At 37.8% G+C, this 23,230-nt stretch overlaps 1 protein-coding gene across 7 annotated transcripts in view; it reads right to left on the reverse strand.

The window, feature by feature from the left end:
• The window catches only part of OSBPL3 (oxysterol binding protein like 3), an 84,804-nt gene that overhangs the window by 15,772 nt on the left and 45,802 nt on the right, over positions 1-23,230 (reverse strand). Inside the window, exons 4-17 of one of the 7 annotated variants that reach the window (XM_057365466.1) lie at positions 22,629-22,745; positions 22,371-22,424; positions 22,042-22,155; positions 21,106-21,276; positions 17,652-17,778; positions 16,713-16,816; positions 16,472-16,564; positions 15,736-15,892; positions 13,254-13,384; positions 10,447-10,554; positions 7,448-7,582; positions 6,667-6,760; positions 3,677-3,927; positions 1,753-1,890 (exon numbers count right to left, since the gene is read on the reverse strand). In XM_057365466.1, coding sequence (XP_057221449.1) covers positions 1,753-1,890; positions 3,677-3,927; positions 6,667-6,760; positions 7,448-7,582; positions 10,447-10,554; positions 13,254-13,384; positions 15,736-15,892; positions 16,472-16,564; positions 16,713-16,816; positions 17,652-17,778; positions 21,106-21,276; positions 22,042-22,155; positions 22,371-22,424; positions 22,629-22,745 — 1,794 coding nt within the window. Of the gene's footprint in view, positions 1-1,752; positions 1,891-3,676; positions 3,928-6,666; positions 6,761-7,447; positions 7,583-10,446; positions 10,555-13,253; positions 13,385-15,735; positions 15,893-16,471; positions 16,565-16,712; positions 16,817-17,651; positions 17,779-21,105; positions 21,277-22,041; positions 22,156-22,370; positions 22,425-22,628; positions 22,749-23,230 lie in introns of all 7 variants that reach the window. The other 6 variants (XM_057365465.1, XM_057365468.1, XM_057365470.1 and 3 more) reach the window with 6 other exon arrangements.

Below are 23,230 nucleotides of genomic sequence, written 5' to 3' on the forward strand. Positions count from 1 at the left end.
AGAGAGAGAGAGATAAAAGTACTAATTAATCTCAGCTATGGCCTAATCCAGCAARAGCAACACTCTCTCTTACATAGTGTACCCGGATTAACCCCAGATGTCACTGTAATACATGGGTTAAACTTAGCTCTCACTTAAACTGTTATAATTCCAGAGTAAGGTCATGGTGCTGACAGGAGTTATTCTAAACTCACTCTAGTAATAGAACAGAATCTTTATTATTTTATACCTTTTGCCTCTCTATCCCATGGATTACATTCTGCCTGCACTAACAAAGTATCTGGAGTAAACATCAAAATGCTTGCACAAGCAATAAGCCATTGTTCCTGATGCAAAGAGAAATATTTAATGCTTGCAAGCTGCATGAAATTTCTTTCCTTCTATATTGCCCTCCTTTCCTAATATTTCTCCACCCCATATTCTTACAGTAACTTTACGCCTCTATAAACTCACATCACTTATTTCATCTATTAGAACAACAACTSTTAACAGCACAAGCTTCCTCATGTACTAAAATTCTTCTTTATAAAACTAGCCTTTGTACTGATTTATCCAATATTCAAGTGAAAATATCTTCTTTTAAGTCAGAGTAACATTAAACTCAGTACTAGCCCTTATCCACCACTTTGTTACTCAAATTTGATGCTGTGCTGGTACCTGCAGTGTGCTCTGTAAACTCATCTTAGTACTGAAGTAGCACAGTGAAGAACCAGRTACATTCCTTGAACTTTAAATTTGRTTCTTGCTTTCACTATTTTACTTTTTCTTGGTTTTCCCCCTCTCCTCATTTTTACTCTTGGCTGTGACATTTCCTGAGACTAAGGAAAGATCACATAATATTCTTTTTTGTCAGTCCTAAAACATAATGTGCACAATGTTGTACCTTCACAGGTGGTCAGAACCACTTTTGATTTCCTCAAGAAAGCCTCTTAGAAGTCTTTCTCTGATCAAATTTCTAGGTTGCACACCTTTGCCCACTACACTTTTTGTACTTTTTTTTGTTATGTCTAGACAGAACAAGACAGCTTCCAGTCATTCTTACTTTTCTAAGCACCAGGTATTTGAGTTTTAACTCTTTTTAATATACGCTTCAAGTTTAGCAATTTTGGTAGCTTGGCTGGTTTAAATTTAACATTTTTTGCCCATACTTAATAATTATTCTCCCACCGGGGACTTATCTTCATAAACACTCGGACCATGATGCGCTGTACACATCCTTCACCTACTCAGCTGTGGCAGCAGATTTGAAAGGCTTAGCCTTTCAAAGAATTTRGAGAGGGAGCAGAAATAGTCATGGTGCCATTGGAAATACTTGTGGTTGATTGACTCACACGAGGGATACATTTGTTACAAAAGAAGACATTAAACAGCTGAAGATACAGTGTTTTTAACCATCACCCACAAAAGAAAATGACAAGAACGTAAACCCTTGTTGCAGTTGTGATCAGATTTCAGCACGGGGAATTGCACTCCACTTAACCAAGTTATCTTGTTACTGGAGCAGGAACCCTGCCAGCCTYTGCTCCTCCAGTGTCAGCTGCTGGTTGTCACGTTCCATGCCAGACTTAGCAGACTTCCCTCAAAAAACAATTTCCTTTGTTTATAATTCAGCAAGGTCCCTTGAGCTTTTGCTGGGCTCAGGTAACMTAAAGTAATTTTGTATTTTGCCACTGATTCTAGAGAATTCCAGCCACGCATTCAGAACTCAGCAGTGCATCGAGCAGCATCTCTAAGGGCTGCAGCATACCATACCTGTTCTGCAAAGAACTGGAAACCTTTATCTTCACGAATACATTCATAGGTTTCTCCAAGCACAGGATTAAAGGGTTTACTTCCAGCTCGGTAGTAACTGGATGCATACGCAGAGACTGCAAAGGCAGCTATGTACACCTGGGAAGTACATGTTTGGGACTTTGATTAATTCATTTACAAYAGACATGAAAAAATAAAAGCAAGTTTTATCCCGGTTCTGTATTTTCCCCTCCATATACAGACTGACATGCATGCCCCCTGCAAGTTGAGCCCCAGTTCACACATTAGAGAATTACTCAGTTTTCAGAGTMATTCAGTAGGCCAGGGACAGAATTATTAGGGTCAAATACTGCAGATTTCAGAAACTGAAAACAACAATTCTAAAGTGTTTGAAACAGTTTACATTCTGCAACACAACTCAAAGCAGTAACCTTAAAAATCACTGTTATATTTTTTATAATAACTGGTTTTTATAGTTATATCTGTGATTCCATAAATCTACCTCTTCATAAACAGGGCACAGGAAGCATTAGAGGAGTTTTCACCAAGTTTTCTATTTCTAATGCTGTTTGACTTACGTTGTTTTTTACCTACTGGGTGCTATTACCTAATCATGAAATTGTGATAATGACTGACACACAGGTAGCCCTTCCAAATTTTTGCAGTCAACTCAAGCATAACATGAGGAATTAGRAACCAGGGGTGTTAGATTCAAGTCTCTTTTTTTTTAACACTTTTTTTTCTCTTTTCATTCCTTTTTCCTCATGTTGAGAAAGCTCTCAGAAGACAAATCCACTGCAGACTGGCTCCTTTATGAACAATTGCAATTACTGTGCAAAAGCTAGCATTAAATTTTGTCTCAGGAACTTCTCAAAGGCAAAGAATACACCAGTCTGAGGTAATTTCCAGATACTTGGGTGTGGGAAGAAGGGAAAGGCTTCTTCTCACTCCCTTCTGAACAACTACTGCTCATTTCCTTTTCCTTTTAGCATATGCTCTCAAGAAAACAAAAAAAAGCTGTGGACTGAAAAGCCCAATGAATGGCCACACCCAGGAAAGAGGCCCTAAATTGTAACCCTTGAGAGTGTCAGAGTGAGGAAAGAGACTTTTCCATGACTACCTACTTTCATTAATAACCTCATTTTAAGATAAGATACACTGAGTTGAAAAGGCTTAATTCAGTTTGTGGGAAAAGCTCTATCTTCCATTTAAGAGAATTTAGGGAGCTTCTAATCCTTTATTTATGGGCTTGCATATTAAGTAGCTCTTGGACACCTGGAAGCAGAACAAGTGAAATGCATTTTTCTCTTTTGCCAAATGCAGAATTCAGGGTTCTGCACTTGCAGAGGATGACACCACTATTGCACCCAACATGCAATCATATTTTCTAGTTCGAGATCCTGTACATTTTGGATAAACCCCAGAACTTCAGAAAACCAGTTAACAAAAAATATGGAGCTCATTTAGTTAACACAGAGATATTACAGTCATGTAGGGCTGGAAGATCCAGTGTCTCTATGTACAAATGTGTTACCAGATCAGACACCCTTGWAAAAGATATATTGTAGCTTTCATCTTTGAGAGGGAATTATGTAAGTTTAGTCCCTGCCTCCCTTTTTTTCTGGGAATTTTTAATATTACAGAGCAGCAGCTACAAAACAGAACTAAGCTCCTTTTTTTTTGTTTAAATTTGCAGATGAGCAAGGAACTTGAGAAGAGAGAGACTTTCTGAAAAAGCAACAGAAATTAAGCAGAAGAGTCACAAATAGTGGCAATATGAGTACCTACAGACACATTTGGAGAGTTTGTCTCTCARCTGAGAGAAACAAAAAACAGAACAGAACATCTTCATTTCTTCAGCAYTGCTTTTATGTTTATTCTAATTCTACTGGATGCTGCTAAGTGTTTGGAATAAGGCATTTACCATGCGCTCAAAGGGGTTTGGTGTGTGTGCTGCTTTATCCAGGAGCTCGCTGTACTCCAGCTCCTCGCAGAGGCGCTGCAGGGTGTTCAGGGGCTCGTTTAACTCCACGGGCATGGCCACTTTGGAGAGATCCTTCCCTATGTTATTTCTCAGGATATTCCACAGGCTGATGTTGCTCGTGTTAGGACATGGAGCTGGCAAACAGGTTCTCCGTTTAGAATTGCAGCCAATTCCACTCTCAGAAATACAATCTGAAAAGGAAGGAAGTGGCAGAACAATTCAATTGCTGAATTTCATCCCCTTTGCAAACATACATCAAAATGCAACCATCTTTTCTTCTGTCAAAACTTCCTTCCACCCAAATTCATTCAAGTATTTCACTTGTATTTTGAAGATAGCCTGTTATAAAAATGACAAAATTAAGAACAGCACTTAATGTACATTAAYGGAGGTAAAATGTCAGGTACAAAAGATGCATAAAAATGACCTTTTTACTTAAAGGCTGTATGAAAAGGCTCAGACTTTCCACTGAATTTCAAAGAGTAAATATTATAACTATTTTATTTGTAACAGGGATGGATTCCTATCTGTTTAGGGGACATAAAACCTCCTTCCTTGACAGAGCTTCAATTAAGTTGACACTTCTCAGAAAGTGAGATATAACTTACAGACGCAAAGATAATAACAACTCCTACTGATCTTCTCCTACTTTTTTCAATACTCCTGCCAGGGAAATTTACTGCTCCACAAATTTACRTGCAGGCTTTTCCACATGGCTCCCCATAGCATTTAAACATAGCAATATTACTTTGAGGTATGCCCATACATTGATGGAGAAATGACATGYTTTAAGGGTGGAAAAGCTGAAGCAATTGTGGAGCTATGGGTTWGCTGAAGATGAAAGAAAATAAAAAGACTCAAGTCAGGAGTTCTTGACATGAATATCTGAAGTTTGTGTTGCTATATCAAAGCAATTGGAACAGGATAAATAGTTTGAAGTGTGCCATGAAATGATTTGTAGCAAAATACAAATAGAGCTACAAGTTTCTGCAACAGGCACTMGTCTCAAGTGATTGCATTGCTTGACTATACATTACTTTTGTTTCAGAGAGGAATGTGCTTGCCACTACAAGAACATATTTTATCTTTACACATCCTTATGAGAACCTGGGAAGCTCCCGCCTTGGGATCAATTACTATTTGGAGACACTCAGGCACAGTCTCAGTCTGCCAACCCAGGACCTTTTCTGGCTTTCCTCACAGAGCTCTGTCTTGAGGGAGTTTCTGTGCTGCACWTGCCTGTGCTGCACCTGCCCTTAAATGCACGATTTCAATGAGTATTTCCTCTGCTCTTCCATTGACAGAAGCACGGTGTCAGCAGTGCTTCCAGCAGTGACAGGTGACCACAAGGACAAACGTCTCCATCCCTGCCATGCCTGCTAGCCCATGCCTCACGTGGAGGTTTTCAAGGGTAATCAGTAGCCTCATAGTTTTGAGGAAGAAGTTTCCATCTTTCCTGCCACTCGCAAACTAGAAATCCTAACATCTCATATGACTGAGTTACTCCAACAAGATCAGGTGAACTATTTGCAGTCCCTTGCCTGTATCTTTCTTTTGTATAAACCTATGTCTTTTGACAGCTTCTGATTAAAAGCAGAATACCAATTCACTCTTTTACATATTCTGGACCAACCCATTAATTGAAGTAAACACCTGAAAAAACAGAGTAGAGCAAGTACTACAATACTCAGATACCAAATTTTCTAAACAGTGAAGTTTGCCCACCCTCCATTAGAGAAGAGCCCAAGCAGTTCTGGTGTGTAAGAGTTGTGAGAAATAGGATCAATGCTGAAGGAGATTTAGACATCTGACCTCCAGCTAGTCTCAATGACGTCCAAGGCCAAACTGGACTACGATCAGCATCTGGTCTGACCTTCTACATTACAGTGGCAAGAGGATTTTATCATAATCCCACAATTTATGGTACAGMTAAAGCCCTGTAGGTAAAAGACATCCAGTTTTCTATTAATGGCAGTGGCAGGCTGCCCAAAGCACTGAAATAGCAGGTACCAGAAGCGTGCAGAGGTTCTTCTAATACCAAAGAGCTTCAGAGACAGTCTTTGCTACAAGAAGATGAACAGCCACRTTAATGCAGTTTTCTAAGGTTCCGGATCATGAGATAAATCCAGCAGYAGTCTTTCCTATCTTAAAAAAAAACGAACTTCATTCTGTACTGTTAGAGAATATATATCAAACTACMCAAGTTCAGAGGAATCTGCTGGTCCTTGGAGAACACCAGGGAATAGCTGCTACTAAGAAATCACTGTTCAGCATTTTTGAATATAAAAATATATTGTTAGAGTGGAAAGAACATTGTGGTTAACTGAAAAGATTTTAAGGCACAAAGCCAATTAGGTTGCAATGACCAATTCCTCTCCTTTTTCTGAGTCCCTTTCTAATTAGAAGGACAAATTAGCATATGTACGAGCAAGACTATTATGATTAAAACATACAAGAAAGAAATTCTTATGGTCATACACCAGGCCTGCCAGTGTGTAATTATTCTCACRTTCCTTTAAACACTTCTGCTAAAACAACAGGATTCAGAATGYAGTGCTAAATTGCAGACTGAAAAAATGGTGTGACAAGAAGAAAATTGCTTCTTGGAAAAAAGGAAGGAGTTGCTGCCTTGAAAAATCCCATGGCCATACGGAACTGAGAGGGGGTGGGAGCTTCATCAAAGAAGCCAAGCAAAGGTGTTTCCCTGCTGATACAGAACCACCATCCTGCTTCATCAGCAGTGCCCAGATAAGCAGATCAGCCAGAATCAGCTAATCAAAACCAATCTGAGCCTATATGAGAAAAAACACWGGCTGTTTACATCTCAAAACCTGTAATATCTAATTATCTAGTAAGAGAAGAAAAAAAGTATCCTAAGCAAACAGAAACAAAATTCTCAAAGCATTGTATAAACATCCCACTGAACTTACCTAAAGTTTGTCTTTCATTCTCCATGTCATTGCTTAGGTTATCTTCTGAAACATTATCACTGATATCACTTACATATGAGTCATCATCTGATACCTGAGTGTGGGGTGGGGAAAAAAGAAAGATAAATCACTCATTAAAATAACCCCACATGCATGTGGAAATTATTACTTTCAGCTGCAATTATTGTTTTAATATATTTGAATCATATGTGTTTCAGTACTATAGAAAAGTACTATAGAAAAGTACTACAAAGTCCTAAGAAGACACAACTGAGTTTGAGAGAGATCACTATAATTGAAAATTTAATTTTAGTCGAGTTAAATTCATCTCCTTGGCCTCACAACTAAGAAGGCTTTTCCTCATATCAGAAGCCAAGGTTTYCATGCAGCCCAAGAGAGAAGACAATCATCTAATAAAATTCAATATGCATGACATCAGCCTCAAGGTACCTACAGGCACCAAAAGGACAGGTATAAATAAGTATTTCTGTGATGCAATTCTCTCAAGGCAGACAGTACAAAGTCTGCARTATCTGCACACTAACTACTGAACTGCCATCTGCCTTGTTGTGGATATAAGACTTCTTTGTAATAATTGCTACCTTTTACAGTGAAGAGACAATGACAACAAATAAATATAAAAGTCATATTAATTTCTAAATGTTCTGGAAATTCAAATTTTCTGGCAGTCATCTGATGTACAGTTAGCCCTCAGAAAGATTGCATGCCAATCAGCAGATAAGAAAATACATCTGAATGATGTYAATCTTCTTGCTCAGACCTCATTTTCTGAAGAACTAGCGGACAGTAGGACTTCCTGTGCATCAAAAAATTCTGTGAGAGAGTCAGCTATAGACAGTCTGCTTTCATTGGAGACCTGGTGAACCAGACCTCTGCCTTCTTCTCTTGAATTTTCCTGTTTAAAAGAAATAAAAAAATGTTTTGAGCAGGGAGGTACTTCAARCAACATTCATGCATGCAATTCCACAATCTCCTAACTTGAAGGGCTGTAAAACACTGGGAGAAGATTGCACATGCTCCTCTTCAATTTACATCAAAGTTAGCATGTGCTTCAAATTGGGATTTAAAACCAAAGTAAAACACACCAAAGAGAAGGAAAAGGAAGGAAAATAAAGCAATGCATGTTGAGTAAATCATCTAAGGTGCTGCATGTAAAAATGCTTTGCTATTTGAATGATTTAACCAGATATATCCAAGTGATCATCAAAAAGCCCACAAAAGAACAAAACTCCCACCTCTTTATATTTACACCTCAGATTCCCATTCCTTTCTGATCTTACCAAATAATTATTTTTTTCTTGTCAGGCCTTGCTTAATGCAAAGCCTACCATAGAGTAGTGTACAAAATTCAGGGGTGTAAAGTTGCTTTCTTTATAATACTTTGTTTTCCTGACTATTCACTGATTTTTTTTTGTGCTGTGCTTTGGAAAGCATTCCTTCATATCCACASCTGAGATATCTCTGTGTTACCCAAAACCAACATAGTATCAAAACCATGTGACCAGAATTGCTTTTGCTGCTGGAGGCATGTTTGATTGCCTTGGAGCTCTTGATAACTCCTTCTACAGAAGCTCTGCAGATCATTGGTGTCAGCAGAGCTCCAACAAGTGCCCTGGCAAAGGTGGGGTGACCAGTGAGAATTCTCATTCTGTGCTGGCAGTAAAAAAGTTGGAGAACTTTTTGTGCTACTGTTTTCTCTGATAACTCCAGCAAGGCAAAGGAAAGGAGCTTTGCTGGCCCAAAGGAGTGTATTAGCTGCTCTCAGGATTTTCTGCATGAGATGCTTTACTAACTTGTAACCATGACTTCCCTATCATAATTTTCCAGGAATTGTAGTGGGTTTTTTTTTTTTTTCAGAACAACATAATGAACAGTCTGACAAACGAATAATCAAGCTGCCAAACTTTCTTTCAAAGTTTTTCTGTTGGTAGGTTGTGCTATCGTATGGAATGTTATTCAGTGCATGCTGATAATGGTAACATGGAAACAAAACAAACTTCTGTACAAAAGACTTAAACAGCCCCTTCTGATACAGCAAGAATAAAAGAGAACCTCAACACTGTCCCCTCTGTAGGAAGGCATTTACCCTAGCCTAGAAGTTAAAAAAACCCCAAAAAACTAAACAAAACAAAAAAACACAACTCAACAAAAGCAAACAAACAACAGCAACAACATCAAAAAAAGAAAAAAAACCAAAAAACAAACAAAAAAACCCCACACTAAACCCAGAGCTTACACATGTAAGCATTGCTACTGGGATTGTTTCCAATACTGTTTTGAATCTGAGAAGAAAAGTGAGCAGGAAAGAACATCAGGTTTTTGTACCCAACACATAAGTTTCAGGGTGCCTTGTTCCATGTTACCACTTTGGCATGATGAACTACAAGCAAATCACCCAACAGACAAATGGAACTTTTCCCTTGTGCAAAGGCTTGAGATACTATTTTATACTGCTTCAATTTTAATAGGTGTATCATGGCACCTGATGGTGGTGGCCCTGCCTTCCTCAAAGCAGCATTACTGTATCACAGTCCTTAGACAATCTTAAAATGAAACTTCTCCAGTATAAGTGATTTCATCCCAAGCCATGCCAGAGGGAATTTGTGAATGAAACCTCCCAAGGACCTTCTGAGAGCTATTTTTGTCGTGTGCATTTCTATGTGTGTAGAGCACATAGTTTCAAAAATAATCCAATGTCATTGCAATGACCTCCATTAAATAAGAAAATAAAAAACTCCTGAAATTAAGTAATGATGCTTTAATGCTTTTCTGGACAGCAGTTTAAGTGCTGTTCAAATTCTCATGAGTTTTAAATCAAAAGGCGTTAGAATGATCAACTACCTTAAGGAAAAAAACCAAAACTGAACAGCTAAATATGACCAAAACACAGCTCCACTAAAACAGAACTGAACCAGAAGTGAACAGATGGAATCTGTTCTGGAATGACTAAACTGTCTTTAAAAATAAAAGGAAATAATTAGTTACATAAAAGCCCCAGCATTACATCCACTCAAGTTCTAATGAAAGATTTATACTACAAGCACAGCAGAGGTTTCTATATGAATTAACATCTAGGAAAATCCATCAGAAATAACAGTGCTGGCTTCCCTCCCTAACACCATTAACACCTACATCTTATGACCTATAATTACACCATATTCACACGCATTCTGCAGCGAGCCAAAAAACTGTCAGAGCATCAGTGGAATCTCAGACAGGCTAACTGGATATAGAAGACTCCCTGGTTTCACACAAAGAAAACTAAATGGCTGAAAGGGCTCTTGTATGTGCCATTAACTTTGATCCCTKCATGGAGATGTCTGATAATTGTTCTCAACCTTACACRAGCCARCATCCTGGGCTAACAGCACTCAGAYGRGCAACAATAGACCTACAGAACTTGAAAGTTAACAAGGGACTAGAAGGGCAAGAGAAACAATAGCACGAGGGTGAGGAGGTGGCAGCTCTGTACATGCTGGATGAAAAGCTGGCAGGAGGTGAGGCAGAACACCAGGAACCAGCAGCAAAAAGCAATGGAAGATGGGCTCAGGAAACCTGCTCGCAAGGGAAGTCTCTGGAATCAAATATCACACAATGCATCAGCAGAAATGACTCACAAGCACGAAAGCAGACTYGCTTTGCTAACACACCGCACCACAGGGCAGACACGGAGAACAGGACAGGATGCAGCTACACAGCACTGCCTAGGTGTAGGGGCTGGAGGAACGGACATCACTGAAAGAGGAGATCCATACCCACCTTCACCAAATCTGGACTTGATTTTGCATTAGATGCTGAATCAATGATCTTAGATTCGGCATGTATTCTGCGTAACCGGTCTTTAAGATCTGTGTTTTGTGCTATTGCCTGGAATATTTAACAAAAATATTGGGGATATAAAGTTCTCTCAACTAACTTGAACGTGGCTTTATTGTATAAAAAGGGGCAAAGACTATTTAAAGTGCAGTATAAAACACCACCACATCATCATTTTTTTTACTGGTTCAGCAAATCACATATTATAAATGCTTCATACCTCATTCCTTATCTCTCAAATTAAAACTATTTTTCTCCAGTGTGAGGAAACAGATATAAGTGGAGGAAAAAAAGCCAAAGACAGAAGGGATATTATACTTGTCAAGCTCCCTTCCTTCACCCCTATCKCCAACATAGCCTCTCTCAACATCAGTTCTTGCCACATCCAAAACCATTTGATTTTCCCATATGGGCAGTTTGCTTTGCCTTCCAATGACAGAGAAATAAGACATGAATTCACACGAGTAACAGGTACAATTTCTGTCCTATCAGATTATAATGGCAATGGTCAGAATAAAAAGCATCTACTGCAAACTCATGTTTGTTACATGTTATTTACTTATGCTGGGTGCATCAGATAGATGGATATCAATTAGAGTAAGTAGACTTGTAGGAAGAGAGCACAACCCTGCAATGAAAATATTTCACAAATAAAAGGYTGTGTTACTAATTTTGGAACAACACTGCAAACTTACATCCCATTTTAGTGAACTGAATCAATACCAGAATGTGGAGAACCCTGCTGTTCACACATCCGCTTTATCCCACAAATGCTTCTGATTTTAGCAGTAATTTCTGTTGAAAATGCTCTTGGGGACAGGAAAGACAGGAAGCTCAAAGTGATGAAGGAGGGGAGAAAAATAATTTCTGATTTTACCTATATGTGGTCTTAATTTGCCATAAATATATACATCCCTTCTGTGTCAAGTGCTCAGCACYGTGTTAAACCCTCAACATCAAGTAGGTACAAGTAATAGCATCTTCCCATTTTCATTATTTGCTACTAAATGTTTTCTTCCTGCTGTCTTCCTCTTCCCCCAAACCCAGAAATATTGTACCTTTTCCCATTCTGTATTSCCTCTTCTTAGAATGTGTGTAAGTCAAGGATCCCATCTTAATGAGGGAGAAGCAGAGGCAGATATGCTAATTTTGTGGTGGCTTATCCACTTTAAATCTGTTCACTTTGCTTCCCCTGCCAGGCTGATGGGAGCAAAACAGACTTATGTTTGATAGCCTTCAACCTGTGAGTTTTTTTTCCTTTTTCCTTTTTTCCTCCTGTKTGGAAAACAAACTCGAACAACAACAAACAATAAGCCAAAGTCATTAAAACAGGACTCTTGCATGGATGTCTTAAAAATATGTTAAGTTTATCATATCCATGCTTTTTCAAAGGAAGCTCATTCCTTTCTCCTACAGGATCTCTGCTGTACAGGGTGAGAAAATTTCTGTTGGCATCATCTGCAGATTAAGAAGAGCCYTCAAAGGTGTTTACCTTGCTGAGACAGCCAAGGTTCACAGATGACTTCTGGAGGGGCTACAAAAGACTAATGAAGTATCAAAAAAGACCTAAAAGATTTATTTTTAAAAGACATATCCAGGATGAAGATGGAAAACTGAATTTCACTGTCCAGAAAACAAAGTAATTCATGCTAAACTGAGTGTTCACTGAGCTCAGCAATCTTAAAATTGGTTCTCAGATATAAAATGACAGACAACACTGGAAAAATAAAAGTCACCTATTAAGAAGTGGCACATCTGAAAGCCAAAAACAAAGAAGTGCAAGTGAGTGAGTACAGTTATTATGCAACAGGCTTGAACTTTCTCTAAATACTGTGAAGACATCATGACCTCTAAAAGTCTGGGCAAAAAGGCTTGTCATAAACACTAYAAGCATATGCAGTTTTTGTAAAGCAAAGGGATGATTTTATACTGAAATAATTCTAAGATGATCGACACCACATTGATCAGGGCCTGAGTCTCCCCTGCCTCTGATGTGGTGTTTGCAATAAACACTGAAATTTTAAGGCCGTGCTAATGACAGCTCTTRTTGCTTTGAAATCATATCAGTTTGGTTGACCTGTTCAAACTTGACCAATCTGAAAGTTCTGGTCTCAGCCAATTACATAAAGCACACCAACCAAACAAAGAGCACCACAAACACCACCTTTTCAAAGAGGAAAATCTTTTGCCATTCAGAACTCTGCCCTAACAGCTCCATTGCTGCTTTTGAAAGACTGAGAGATAATTGAGGTTGCAAGTAAATATAAACAAGTTGTACTTGAATTTGCTTTCCAGTGCCTTGGTGCAGCACGGTGAAGCTCTGGTGCATTAGAAGGGACAGCTGAGTGCAGTCAGCCACGCTCACCTTTATTTTATGCCAAGTCATACAGTGAATACTCATATGCTGTTTAGGTAAAGAAAAGGAAAAGGAAACCTGCAACCCATCAGAACTGAGCAGTAGCATGTTTAGAAAGAAAATAGACTCAGTCACAGAGCAGCCCTTTGGTTTTTAACATCATGATACAGATTAGACTACATACCTAAACCAATCTAGCAAATTCCAATCATTTGAGAGTACCTTTAACATTTAGAAAAGTCTTTGAAAAGTACAATCTATCATAACTTACTATGATTAAATGCTGCAAATTTTAGTGCAGAGCTGACACTAAAGAAACAGAAATTAACCAGTATAAAATGTAAAAGTAGAATGTGGTGACAATGAAGCTTGGTGAGTTCAGCATGTCACTTACAGATGTTAAGGCATTCTTCAAGCCCACTATTTGTGCAGATGGAGATGAGGATGCATCGTACTCCAGCATCTGCTTCAGCTTTTCTCTCTCTGTAGATATGGTGCTGAAAGCTGACCTCAAGGTGAAGTAAACTGGAACCATTTCGTAAAAAGGGACAGTTAAAAASAGTTGGTGCCAATTGTATCCACACCAATTACATAAAACTCAAAGCATCATTTATGGTGACAGAAACAAGAATTTAGGTTGAGAGATCCAGGGTGGGTTACTAAAAACAAGTAATATTAATMAAGGTTATAGGGTAGATTTTTAGTAGGAGACATGTTTATGGTGAAGGCTACAGTGTTGACTATATTAACCACAGTCAAAATTACTCTGATTATTTGTGACARATGGCAACAAGGCTAACTAACCACATCTGCTCTTCACTTGCTTTTGTTTCCCAATTAGCTTGAATCTTCAGATGGCCATGACTCTATTCCATACTCCTCTATAAATTCCAGTGGGGGAGAAGAAGAGACGAAATAACAAAAATCAAATAGACAAAAAAAAGTCACCAAAAAAAAAAAAAGGCAGCTATAACACATACTGTGCCACAGCTATAAGGTTAATAGTTTCTCCACAAGCAAGTCAACTGTGGTGCTGTGTTTTGTTATCTCTTTCTGTGATAAAGAAATTTCAGCTTGTTAGATGATTTAGTGACTCAAAGGGTCAGATCCCAAGTGATGTGCATGTTATGCTGCTACTTCTACTCTTTCCTGAGGCACTATCACCAGCCCAATRCAGTTAAATCAGACAACAGATCATGCAATTTTAAAATCACTAAAGGGGATTTTTATAAGGGAAATGAACTTTTAATTTTTTTTTACTGTTAAGGCATTTAATCTTCTCTTTAACCACAAGGATTAAAAACTTATTTCAGCAGTATTTGTTAATATAGATTTTAAACATGCATCTAAAGTGGAGCAGTTGAGGATTTCTGAGGGCCTAATCAAGCCCTGTAATGCAGTCATGAGACCTGCCAATGCAAAAATKAATCCATTCATTGGAAAATGAAGATAGAAAGTCTGAGCATGGATGCATGAAAAGGGTAAAGATTAAGAAATTCCCAATACTTCCCTCTCCTAATCATCCACTCTGAGATAACCCGAATCATCATCACTTCATTGACTAGTTACCTAATTTAGTCTTCTAAAAATACTRTTCTTAAGGTATATTCCAACACTGCAAACCATTACCAAAGCTGATYCTCATACTATCCAAAGAAGTCTTTAATAGTATCACAGGGTGGGGAGGGAGATATATCCACTATGATCTATTCTGTTAGGCTTTCATATGTGGGTAAKAGAATCTTCAGTGACCTTCAATGACATTTAGTATATTTTACACTATCTTTACTTTTCAAGAATTATTACCTATGAAACTAGTGCTACATTTTATTTAATTTGTATCAAAAAGGTGGCAAAAGAGTCTTCYCCACTACTCTTTCTTGGAAGGGGTGTGCTATAAAATGACTTTGAGAAAAAATTCTTTATTGTCTTAGCAAAATGACTCTGCAGTCAACGGAACCRAGTTAATGGTCCCTTCAAATGTGTGGATCAATCTAACCAAAATTTCTGTCATGGTCAATTCCAGTAAGATAATCTTGAGTAGGTGACTTTGTCCAACTGTGTCCCACCCTCACTCCTTTTCTTTTTTTGGAAAACATACGTCAGTTTTGACTCTAATTGACTTTATGAAGTTTACTACTTAGATACATTTCCTACATAACAGAATCAAGATACATCAGCACCAAAGGGGAACRRCAAGCAAAGAATGCTTATTGATAAYATCAACCATTATCATGTGCCAATGGGACAGAGCCAATACTCCCCAAAGCCTTCCAGCWATAAATCCTTAAGTGCCTCCCTCAATGAGATCACTTAAACAATAAAAAAATTTCTGGTGCAACAGTGATGGAACAAAGCACTGCTAATGAAAAATGGTTTTGAAGGAAGAAATATTTCKAGTCAAGCTCCCCCTCTGGCTGCTTTGCATGATTTTACTCTTCTGTATTCACTAAAAATAGGTTACTACCATAGCAACCCTTGCATCACCAACAAATGTTGACTCTGAACTACAGCGAAGYGCACAGAATAKAGAAACATAAATGTGCTCAYRTGCACAYGTGTGCATGCAAACACAACAGAGGACAATCTGCTGTGATACCAGCAACTGATTWTAGGTATTTCCCCCTCTGGCAAAAAATAATACAGTCTAGGCTTTTAGCACATAAAGGGCTGTCCTCTATTACATAAAAAACCTAAAAAGTGGTGATTAAGCCACCTTTTCAAATGACTCAAGATCTMAACACTTACAATCCCTCAAGGAAATAAAAAGAAGGGTGTTGTCTGCTTTACATTAAACAGGAAGCACTCTCAGAAAGTTGTATCATTACCTAAATTGGGATGATATAAAACCATTTACAAAAGACAATTTCATTTACCTTTATGTGCAACATGAAATAAGTCCTCTTGCATTTTAGTAAATTCTGATGATGTTTCAGAGCCATCAGAGTAATTTTTCTCCTCTACAAAATCTATTGTAGATAAGTTTGGATTGGAAGCATGCAGTCTCATAGGGGCAGAAAATACTGAAGGCACCTGTCAGTAAGATAGCAATTTGTGATTTTTTTATAAACTGTAAAGAAAATTTTGTCTTATTGTACCCACCTGCATTACATGTTCAAGACATCAAAAAAGAAAAAAAAAATTACTGTCAATTATCACCTGGCAAATGAAGCCAGAGATATAACTTTACCCAAGATGCCATAATGGGAGATTGCCAAAACTCAAAAGAAACTAGCCCACTGAGAGCTGAAACATATGCTGTATTATTTCCCTCCACTTATAAGTGTCTAATCACATGGCCTCTGGATGCAAATGTGCACAAAACTCTCTAGGGAATTAGCAAAAATCTGTACTGATAAAAAAATCCCCAACAAATTAGAGACAGACTGAAAACAGATAAAAAACATGGCCAGTCTCCTGAAGGTAACAGAACAGATTTTATTTCAGATATCAGTTATAATATATCTGTGTTTTCTCTGATATGTTACCACCAAAAATGCACTAACACAGGACACTGCTTGGAAGGATTTGTATTTCCTAAACTGGTCATGCCAAGAGGTGATCAATAACTAAGTTTTGGAGGATGATAGGCTCTGAAAGGAATGAAGTTACCTGTAACATTCCTTTAGCCTCTTTCCCAACAACTCTGGATCGCCACCTCCTGTGTGATCTCTTTTCCTTCTTTGGGCTTTCAAAAGGTCCAACCTTTTAAACAACACACAGGACAGAAACAATAGAGACTGCCACAAATCTAGCAGAGCTAAGAAATACCTCAATTCTTTAGGATTTGGGGTTGGTTTTTTTTGGAATTGTAAGGGAAAATGCTTTTTGGTTTTGTTTTTAAACAACAAACCTGCATAGCATTTATAGCAGGCGCTGAATATGTCCGGTGAAGAACATCCATGCTCTGTAACAGCTGGTTCATTTCCAGTAAATATGTGTGACAATTGGAGAGGTCTGTTTGGAACAAGAGAATATTTTCAGTTGCCCTAAAGTAACAGACRCACTGACAGTTTTTTATTTTTCTTTTTAGGTTAGTCCTATTTTGATTGCAGCTATCTTAACTTATTCATTGACTAAAAGCATTAGACTGCTGGATAAAAAGGTTGTGTCCTATATTCAAGTTCAAATTTAAAATATCAAAATGCATCTATATGGTGTGCATAATGATCATGGTCTTTTTTCTTAGTTGGCTGCAGAAAAATGAGAATAATGTGATAGTTTCTGCAGTTTGAGATGTGTCAGAKCTCCTCATGGTGAGGGTAAAAATGCCACAGGCATCAACACTGAATTGTGCATTCAGACCTAGAGGTGAGGCCCCTCTGTGTTAGAGATGAAGATCACTGGTAGGTAGAAACAAATAAATATCACATAGACACTGCCAACACAAGAAAGATCTTCATGCTCTTAGGAAAGCATGAAAGCAGAAGGTGACTTTGAAGCACAAAAACTTAGTGCTTTTTAAATTACTTGGTTTTGGATGCTTCCCTTTATCCAGCCTAAGGATGTTCAAATTCAACTACTGAACGTGATGTTCCTATATAAAAGAAAATGTACTGAAATACATTGATTCCTTGAAGAACTGTATCCTACAATTTATACCCCCACACCCAAAATTACCAGTTCTTTTGCAAACAAGTGAATAACCACTTAATCAACAACCACTTCTTTCCTTCCTCTAGTTTCAAAGAAAATTCCAACAGTAATGACTACTTAGTGTGTAATACTCTCTTTGTTAAGAAAAATTAGGGGAAATATTRGGTTACTTTCAACTCTCTTCCAATATCATTACCTCTTGAGCATTTTTCCATGTCTTCAGAAGACTGTAGCCAAGATGAAATCCTGGACTCATTACTCGAAAAAGAAAATGACAAATTACCTCCAGTTGACACTGAATTCTGTTTGGTCAAGCTGCCTGCCTGTTACAAAGAAGAACAAGTGAATTATCAACACACAATATTTTAATGTTGCATGCACAATTCTGACAATGAACAGTTAAGGACCATGATCATGGASAAGGACTGAAGGCATCAATTACATGGAGGGGGGAAAAGTGCATGATTTAGACTAGGTACATAGTCATTGAGTGTATTGCCAAGATGTCTAACATAACTGCTGTCCACAAATGGCAGAAATACTCAAGGAACCATGAAAATTTGCTGAAAAAATTTGRAATTTGCTGAAAGAATTTTGAGGAAGGGCAAAATTCTGCATAAATTAAGTCACCTTAAACCAATTAAAATACTGTATTTGAAGAGGACCAAATTCAGACATTCTGTTCCTTCTCCATGCTCCCCAAAGAAGCCCCAAAAGTAACTTACACGTAACACACATTTGTTAAAGCTATTTTTCAGTGCAAAAGCAAGACGTACTAGATGTCATTAAAAATTTTACACAAGTCTGAATGACTTCAGCATGGATTTGGCTCACAGGCCTTAATACAGAAATGACCATACACCTCATCTGCATAAAGACTAACTACCCTTTTACACCTCAGTAAGCATTTTGAAACTTAGCTCAATTTCAGCAGTGCCCATCATCAGATGCTTGAAGAGATGCTGGAAATTCTGCGTAGGAACTGAGCAGTACAATTAAATAGCTCCCAATGGGAAGAGAATTCTACCCAGTACTATTACYATTTGATTGTGGCCTATAATGCTCTTCCCTTTTCTGATGTAACTATAAATAATAGTTATTATTTCAAATACCCCTTACTAAACCTTTCATTTTCAATAATACCCAGTTCAGGAAGATGCACAAATCACATGCTTTGTCAACATCTTGTTAAAAATCAGTTTTAAAATGTTTCATCCTAGTGCCACTGCACAGCCACTTTACTGGCTATGAGAAAAGCTGACTGAATTGTTTAGCTCTTCTCTGAAGCATACAATTGACAAACTTTGTTACCTCTTGCTCACATTACATCAAAACTCTGGCAGTTCTAATTCTAAATCTATTACTGGGAATCCTCATCGACATCTCAGTCAGCTGCAGCTTTCTTAGTTGGCCTTTTCAAGTTTACAATACAACCACCAACCTGAGCTTCAGAGTAAAATAAAAGGCACTATCCATGTGGTGCCATTCAGTATTGTGTCAGTATGCAACAGCAGTAAGCACCAGTGAGCACACTTGTTTTTAAATTAATCAGTGCAGCTTAGCTGGCTTATTCCTACATAAATCTGTATGAGCTTTAGTCATATATTTAGACTATATATATATATATATATACATGCACACACACATATCCAAATAATAACCTCAGCACCTTTTTAAAAGCCTAAATAAACTGAATTTAATGATGGGCAATTTTATCAGCGTTTTGTGAACCAGTTCCACATTTATCTCCTCAGAAATCTGCCTCACATAACCAACTCTTCCAAAACTCACACAAATGAGTGACATGAGCATGAGGAAGAAGAAAATAGAAATTGCCCAGAAGCAGACAAGAGAGAGCTTGTGTAGCTCCAGTTTTCATAGTTTTGCTTTGGATCAGCATGGCTAAGCTTTAGAATCCAAGGATTCCACATAAATATGCGTAGATACACACACTTGTCTCAATAAAAAACAAGACGTGAAAACTGATCAGGTGTTGCTAAAAGCAAATAAAATGCAACTCGAAGTTCACCTAATATATATTTTTCTCAAAATAACCTAAGTGCTGGGGTGATATCAACTAACACCAAGCTAAGGCTGGTGTAAATTGGCAGACTTCCATTTAGCTTGAGCACAGCTAAGGTGATTAACTGCAGCTTAAGAACTATCCCCTTCTATTTTTCACATGAAAATAAGTAGGGCTTCTTTGCAGTGCAAATCTGGATTAATAGTCTGAATTAAAGTCTTTCATGCCAAAGGAGAAATGGTTAGTTTCCTGACTAACTAGATTTTAGATATGCTGGTCACACAGGTTTTTTTTGGTTTGTTTTTTTTTGGGGGGGGGTTTTCTTTTGAAGGCACCAGCATAAATACATCATGGACATTGCCATATTCCACTTCTGCCCTTGATATTCTTCCCCACTTTTACCCCTGCTGTCTTTCAGGAAAAAATAACTAAATGGCCACAGGAGATCTGCCATTCCCTTGCAGACACAGCCTCAGGAGAKCAGGCTGTCAGAGCCACGGAGCTGCTGGCACACGAAATGCGTGCAGACAACTCTCYGCAGAGCGGCCCCGTTACCGCAGGGTGAGTTATTGTTCTTTCAGCTGCCTGCTCACACAGATCCCCTCCCTCTCGACCACGAGCAAAAAGCTGTTCAGACACATGTCTGTGTTTGCTAAAACTCATACTCAGTTGCAGGATGAGGTGATGAGCTGCAGTTATTGGGGGACAAGCCTACTTAGAYTGTACAGTAATTACAGCAGGAAAAGGAAACTTAGATAGAAGGAGAACAAGGAGGGCATTGCTGCTCAGGAGTCATTCTGGAGGTGGCAGAAACAGAGCCATTTCAACTGCAGTAACACTGAACATTTTCTTTTCTTTTTTTTTTTTTTTTTTTTTTTTCAAAATTTACCAGTGATTTTACATGGGGGCAGAATGTTTTTGGGTGAAGGTCAGTCGCAGTGCTCAGGCACAGAACATGCATCCTCTTCCATGAAACTGCAAAGAGGCCATTTATGGGGCTGGACTGAACACTTGTCAAGTCATTTGTGAAACTAATTCACAGACTTTACCAAAAGAGAAGTACACTGCTGACTGGACCCATCCATATCCACCCACAGCACAGCCYTTGGATTGTTCTGAATAATGCTTCTGCCTCAGTTAAAAATATAAATAGTCTCCCAGTTGATGGCTTCTTGTATAATTCCTATTAGCTATGTAGTCAGCTTCATTCATGTAAAATGGAGAGTGTTTATTAGCTAAAGGATATATGCCAAAATGCTAAATGGGGAAAAAAAAAAAAACCTAGCTGAGTACTCTTCTATGACTAATATTCACCAGCACATATCAGACAAATACTGATATATGTCCCAAAATTTATGAGGATTCTAACTCGAAATTCCCTTTTGAAATTCACTGTGAAAATAAAACTTACTGGAATAAAATAGTGAAAAACTACTACAAAATTTAACAGCATCACAAAGAAAACTGCTTGGGTGTAAATCAATAAATAATAAATTTTCCTCTTGACATTTTAGARCACAACTCAAGTGCCACCACAAGCTTCCATTATGCTTTTTATTTAATGAACAGAAATCAGACTAATTTAATTCCTTATGAAAGCTCATTATTTATAAATAAAAACWATTACCTTTCTACCTGGAGCAGAATCACAGAAACCAGGGACAGAGTCCGTAGTAGTGGACGCAGGGAAGAAAATATTATTGGCGTCGTGAGGAAACATGGAGATTTCATTCTGACGGTACATTCTGTGGTGGCGAAGTTTTGCTACCCATTCATCAAACAGCTCCTGAGACTTCACCTACACAACATTTCAGGGTTTATAACATTCACATTCAAAATAATTAATCCAGAAACTATGGTATTTTGTGCTCATTAGCAAGCCTGGCTGACCTTTGCTGGCAAAATATCAGGAAAGTTTTTCTAAGGATGCTTCTACCAAAATGCATGTTATATGAGCTTAGGCATGACACAAAAGTAATTACAAGATAAAGGCAGGAAAAAAAAACCAAACTACAGTTACTAGTTAAGACTTCCAATGCAGAACACAATACTAGAGCAACTAATTTACAGATAAAAAAAYCCTACAATTTGAATACCCTCCCCCATTTAATTTGTCATTTCTTAATTGTCATTGTTAAGGCTAGGTCAAGGTTTAACTAATTGCAAATAAAAATTTGATTTTGGTGACGTTTTTTAAAAGCATTTATTCCACAAGTATAAATCCCCACACTTGACCATGGAAAATACTTCCTATAGATAAAACAATGGCGAAGATACAACTACTGAAAATAAAAGCACTTGTGCAAGTGAAAAAAAGTGCTGCTAAATATGAGGCATCTTCCAGGTTTCTGTTCAGAAGAGGGTTGCTGATTCTGGGTCCTGAAACAGTTCAATAAGATCTCTCAACTTATAAAGTGTAAAAAAATTTCCTAACACTAAAAAGTTATTATTGTAACTAACATACCTCTTGCTATAAAAAAAAAACAAACAAAAAACAGTGCTCCACCCTACACAGCTAATGTTATTAGTTTGGGAACAAGATTATAATAATCTTGAAGCCTACCTTCAGGTGGTATATCTGCTCTTCCGTATCCAAATCTATACATTTTGTTGATTTCTTTACAGACATGACAGAAAGTCCAACATCAATACAGCCATGAAGTTTTCCCCTCTCTATCTGCAAAAAAAGGAAAAAAAAGGAAAAATGCAATCACTCCAGATGAAAACAAAAGGATAAATATCACCTTCTGAAGTCAACACTTTTTCCCCTTTCAACCTACAGTTTAGAACTGCTGAAACTCTATTTCTTTATACCAACAGTAGGGAATTATTTTTATTTTGGATAAAAGACTGCTGCTTTATAAAGCCATTAAAAGATTTCAGATCACTTACATCAGCTCGGCACTTAGAATACTTCAAAATCCCTCTGTCCAGAAAGAAGTATCTCTGTAACCAGAAACATAGAGAATTAAAAACATAAAAAAACACACCAAAAAAAAACCCAAACAGAAAAATATCACAAACACATCCTCCCCATTTCCATTTCTTTGGAGAAGACTTTTTCTGCTTTTAAGGAACCTTTTTGTCACAAAATAACACCAAGTCCCACTCCCGTGGCATCAAGCTTTTAGGTACACAGTCACTTCCTACCTTGTGCCAGCCTTTCAGAGGCCAYTTCCTCTTTTTCAGCAAGCAGCCCTCCTGCTTCTGTGGCTCCTGGGTATAATTCATTGCTCCCCGGAGTCCTTCTACAATTTCCCAGCTGTCCTGCTTAAACAGAAAATCCAAATGTAGATCTTATTTCTTCCAAAGAACTGAATTGTTAAGAGAGATTCAAGAAGAAGGCTATAAGAAAAAAAGACAAAACCCAATTGATGTTGAAATATAACCAAAGATCCATCTTTACTTAGTTACGCATCACCAGAGCAATAGGATTATTTTTAATTTTGATAGAATCAATACCAATGAAACAAAATACCATTTTTATGACACCATCTTTCATTGAATGTATGCCAAAATTTTATATGTATTTTTCCCTGCACATACATATACATGGTGCGTAACCACAGCATAGTCACAATTTAACAAAAAACCTTCTGTCATCAGAGACAGAAACAGCTCATGTTAAAAGAATAGGTTTTATAGGTTATGAAGCAAAAAATAAGACACTCAAAACCAAGACCTTTTTTCTATAAAACTCTTCTCCCCATACTCACTAACTCAAAGTTTTGTGTGTGGTGTGAATTGCAGCC

This window comes from Malurus melanocephalus, unplaced genomic scaffold, assembly GCF_030028575.1.
Source record: "Malurus melanocephalus ecotype Western Australia unplaced genomic scaffold, MMel_1.1 scaffold_53, whole genome shotgun sequence".
NCBI classification, from domain to species: domain Eukaryota; kingdom Metazoa; phylum Chordata; class Aves; order Passeriformes; family Maluridae; genus Malurus; species Malurus melanocephalus.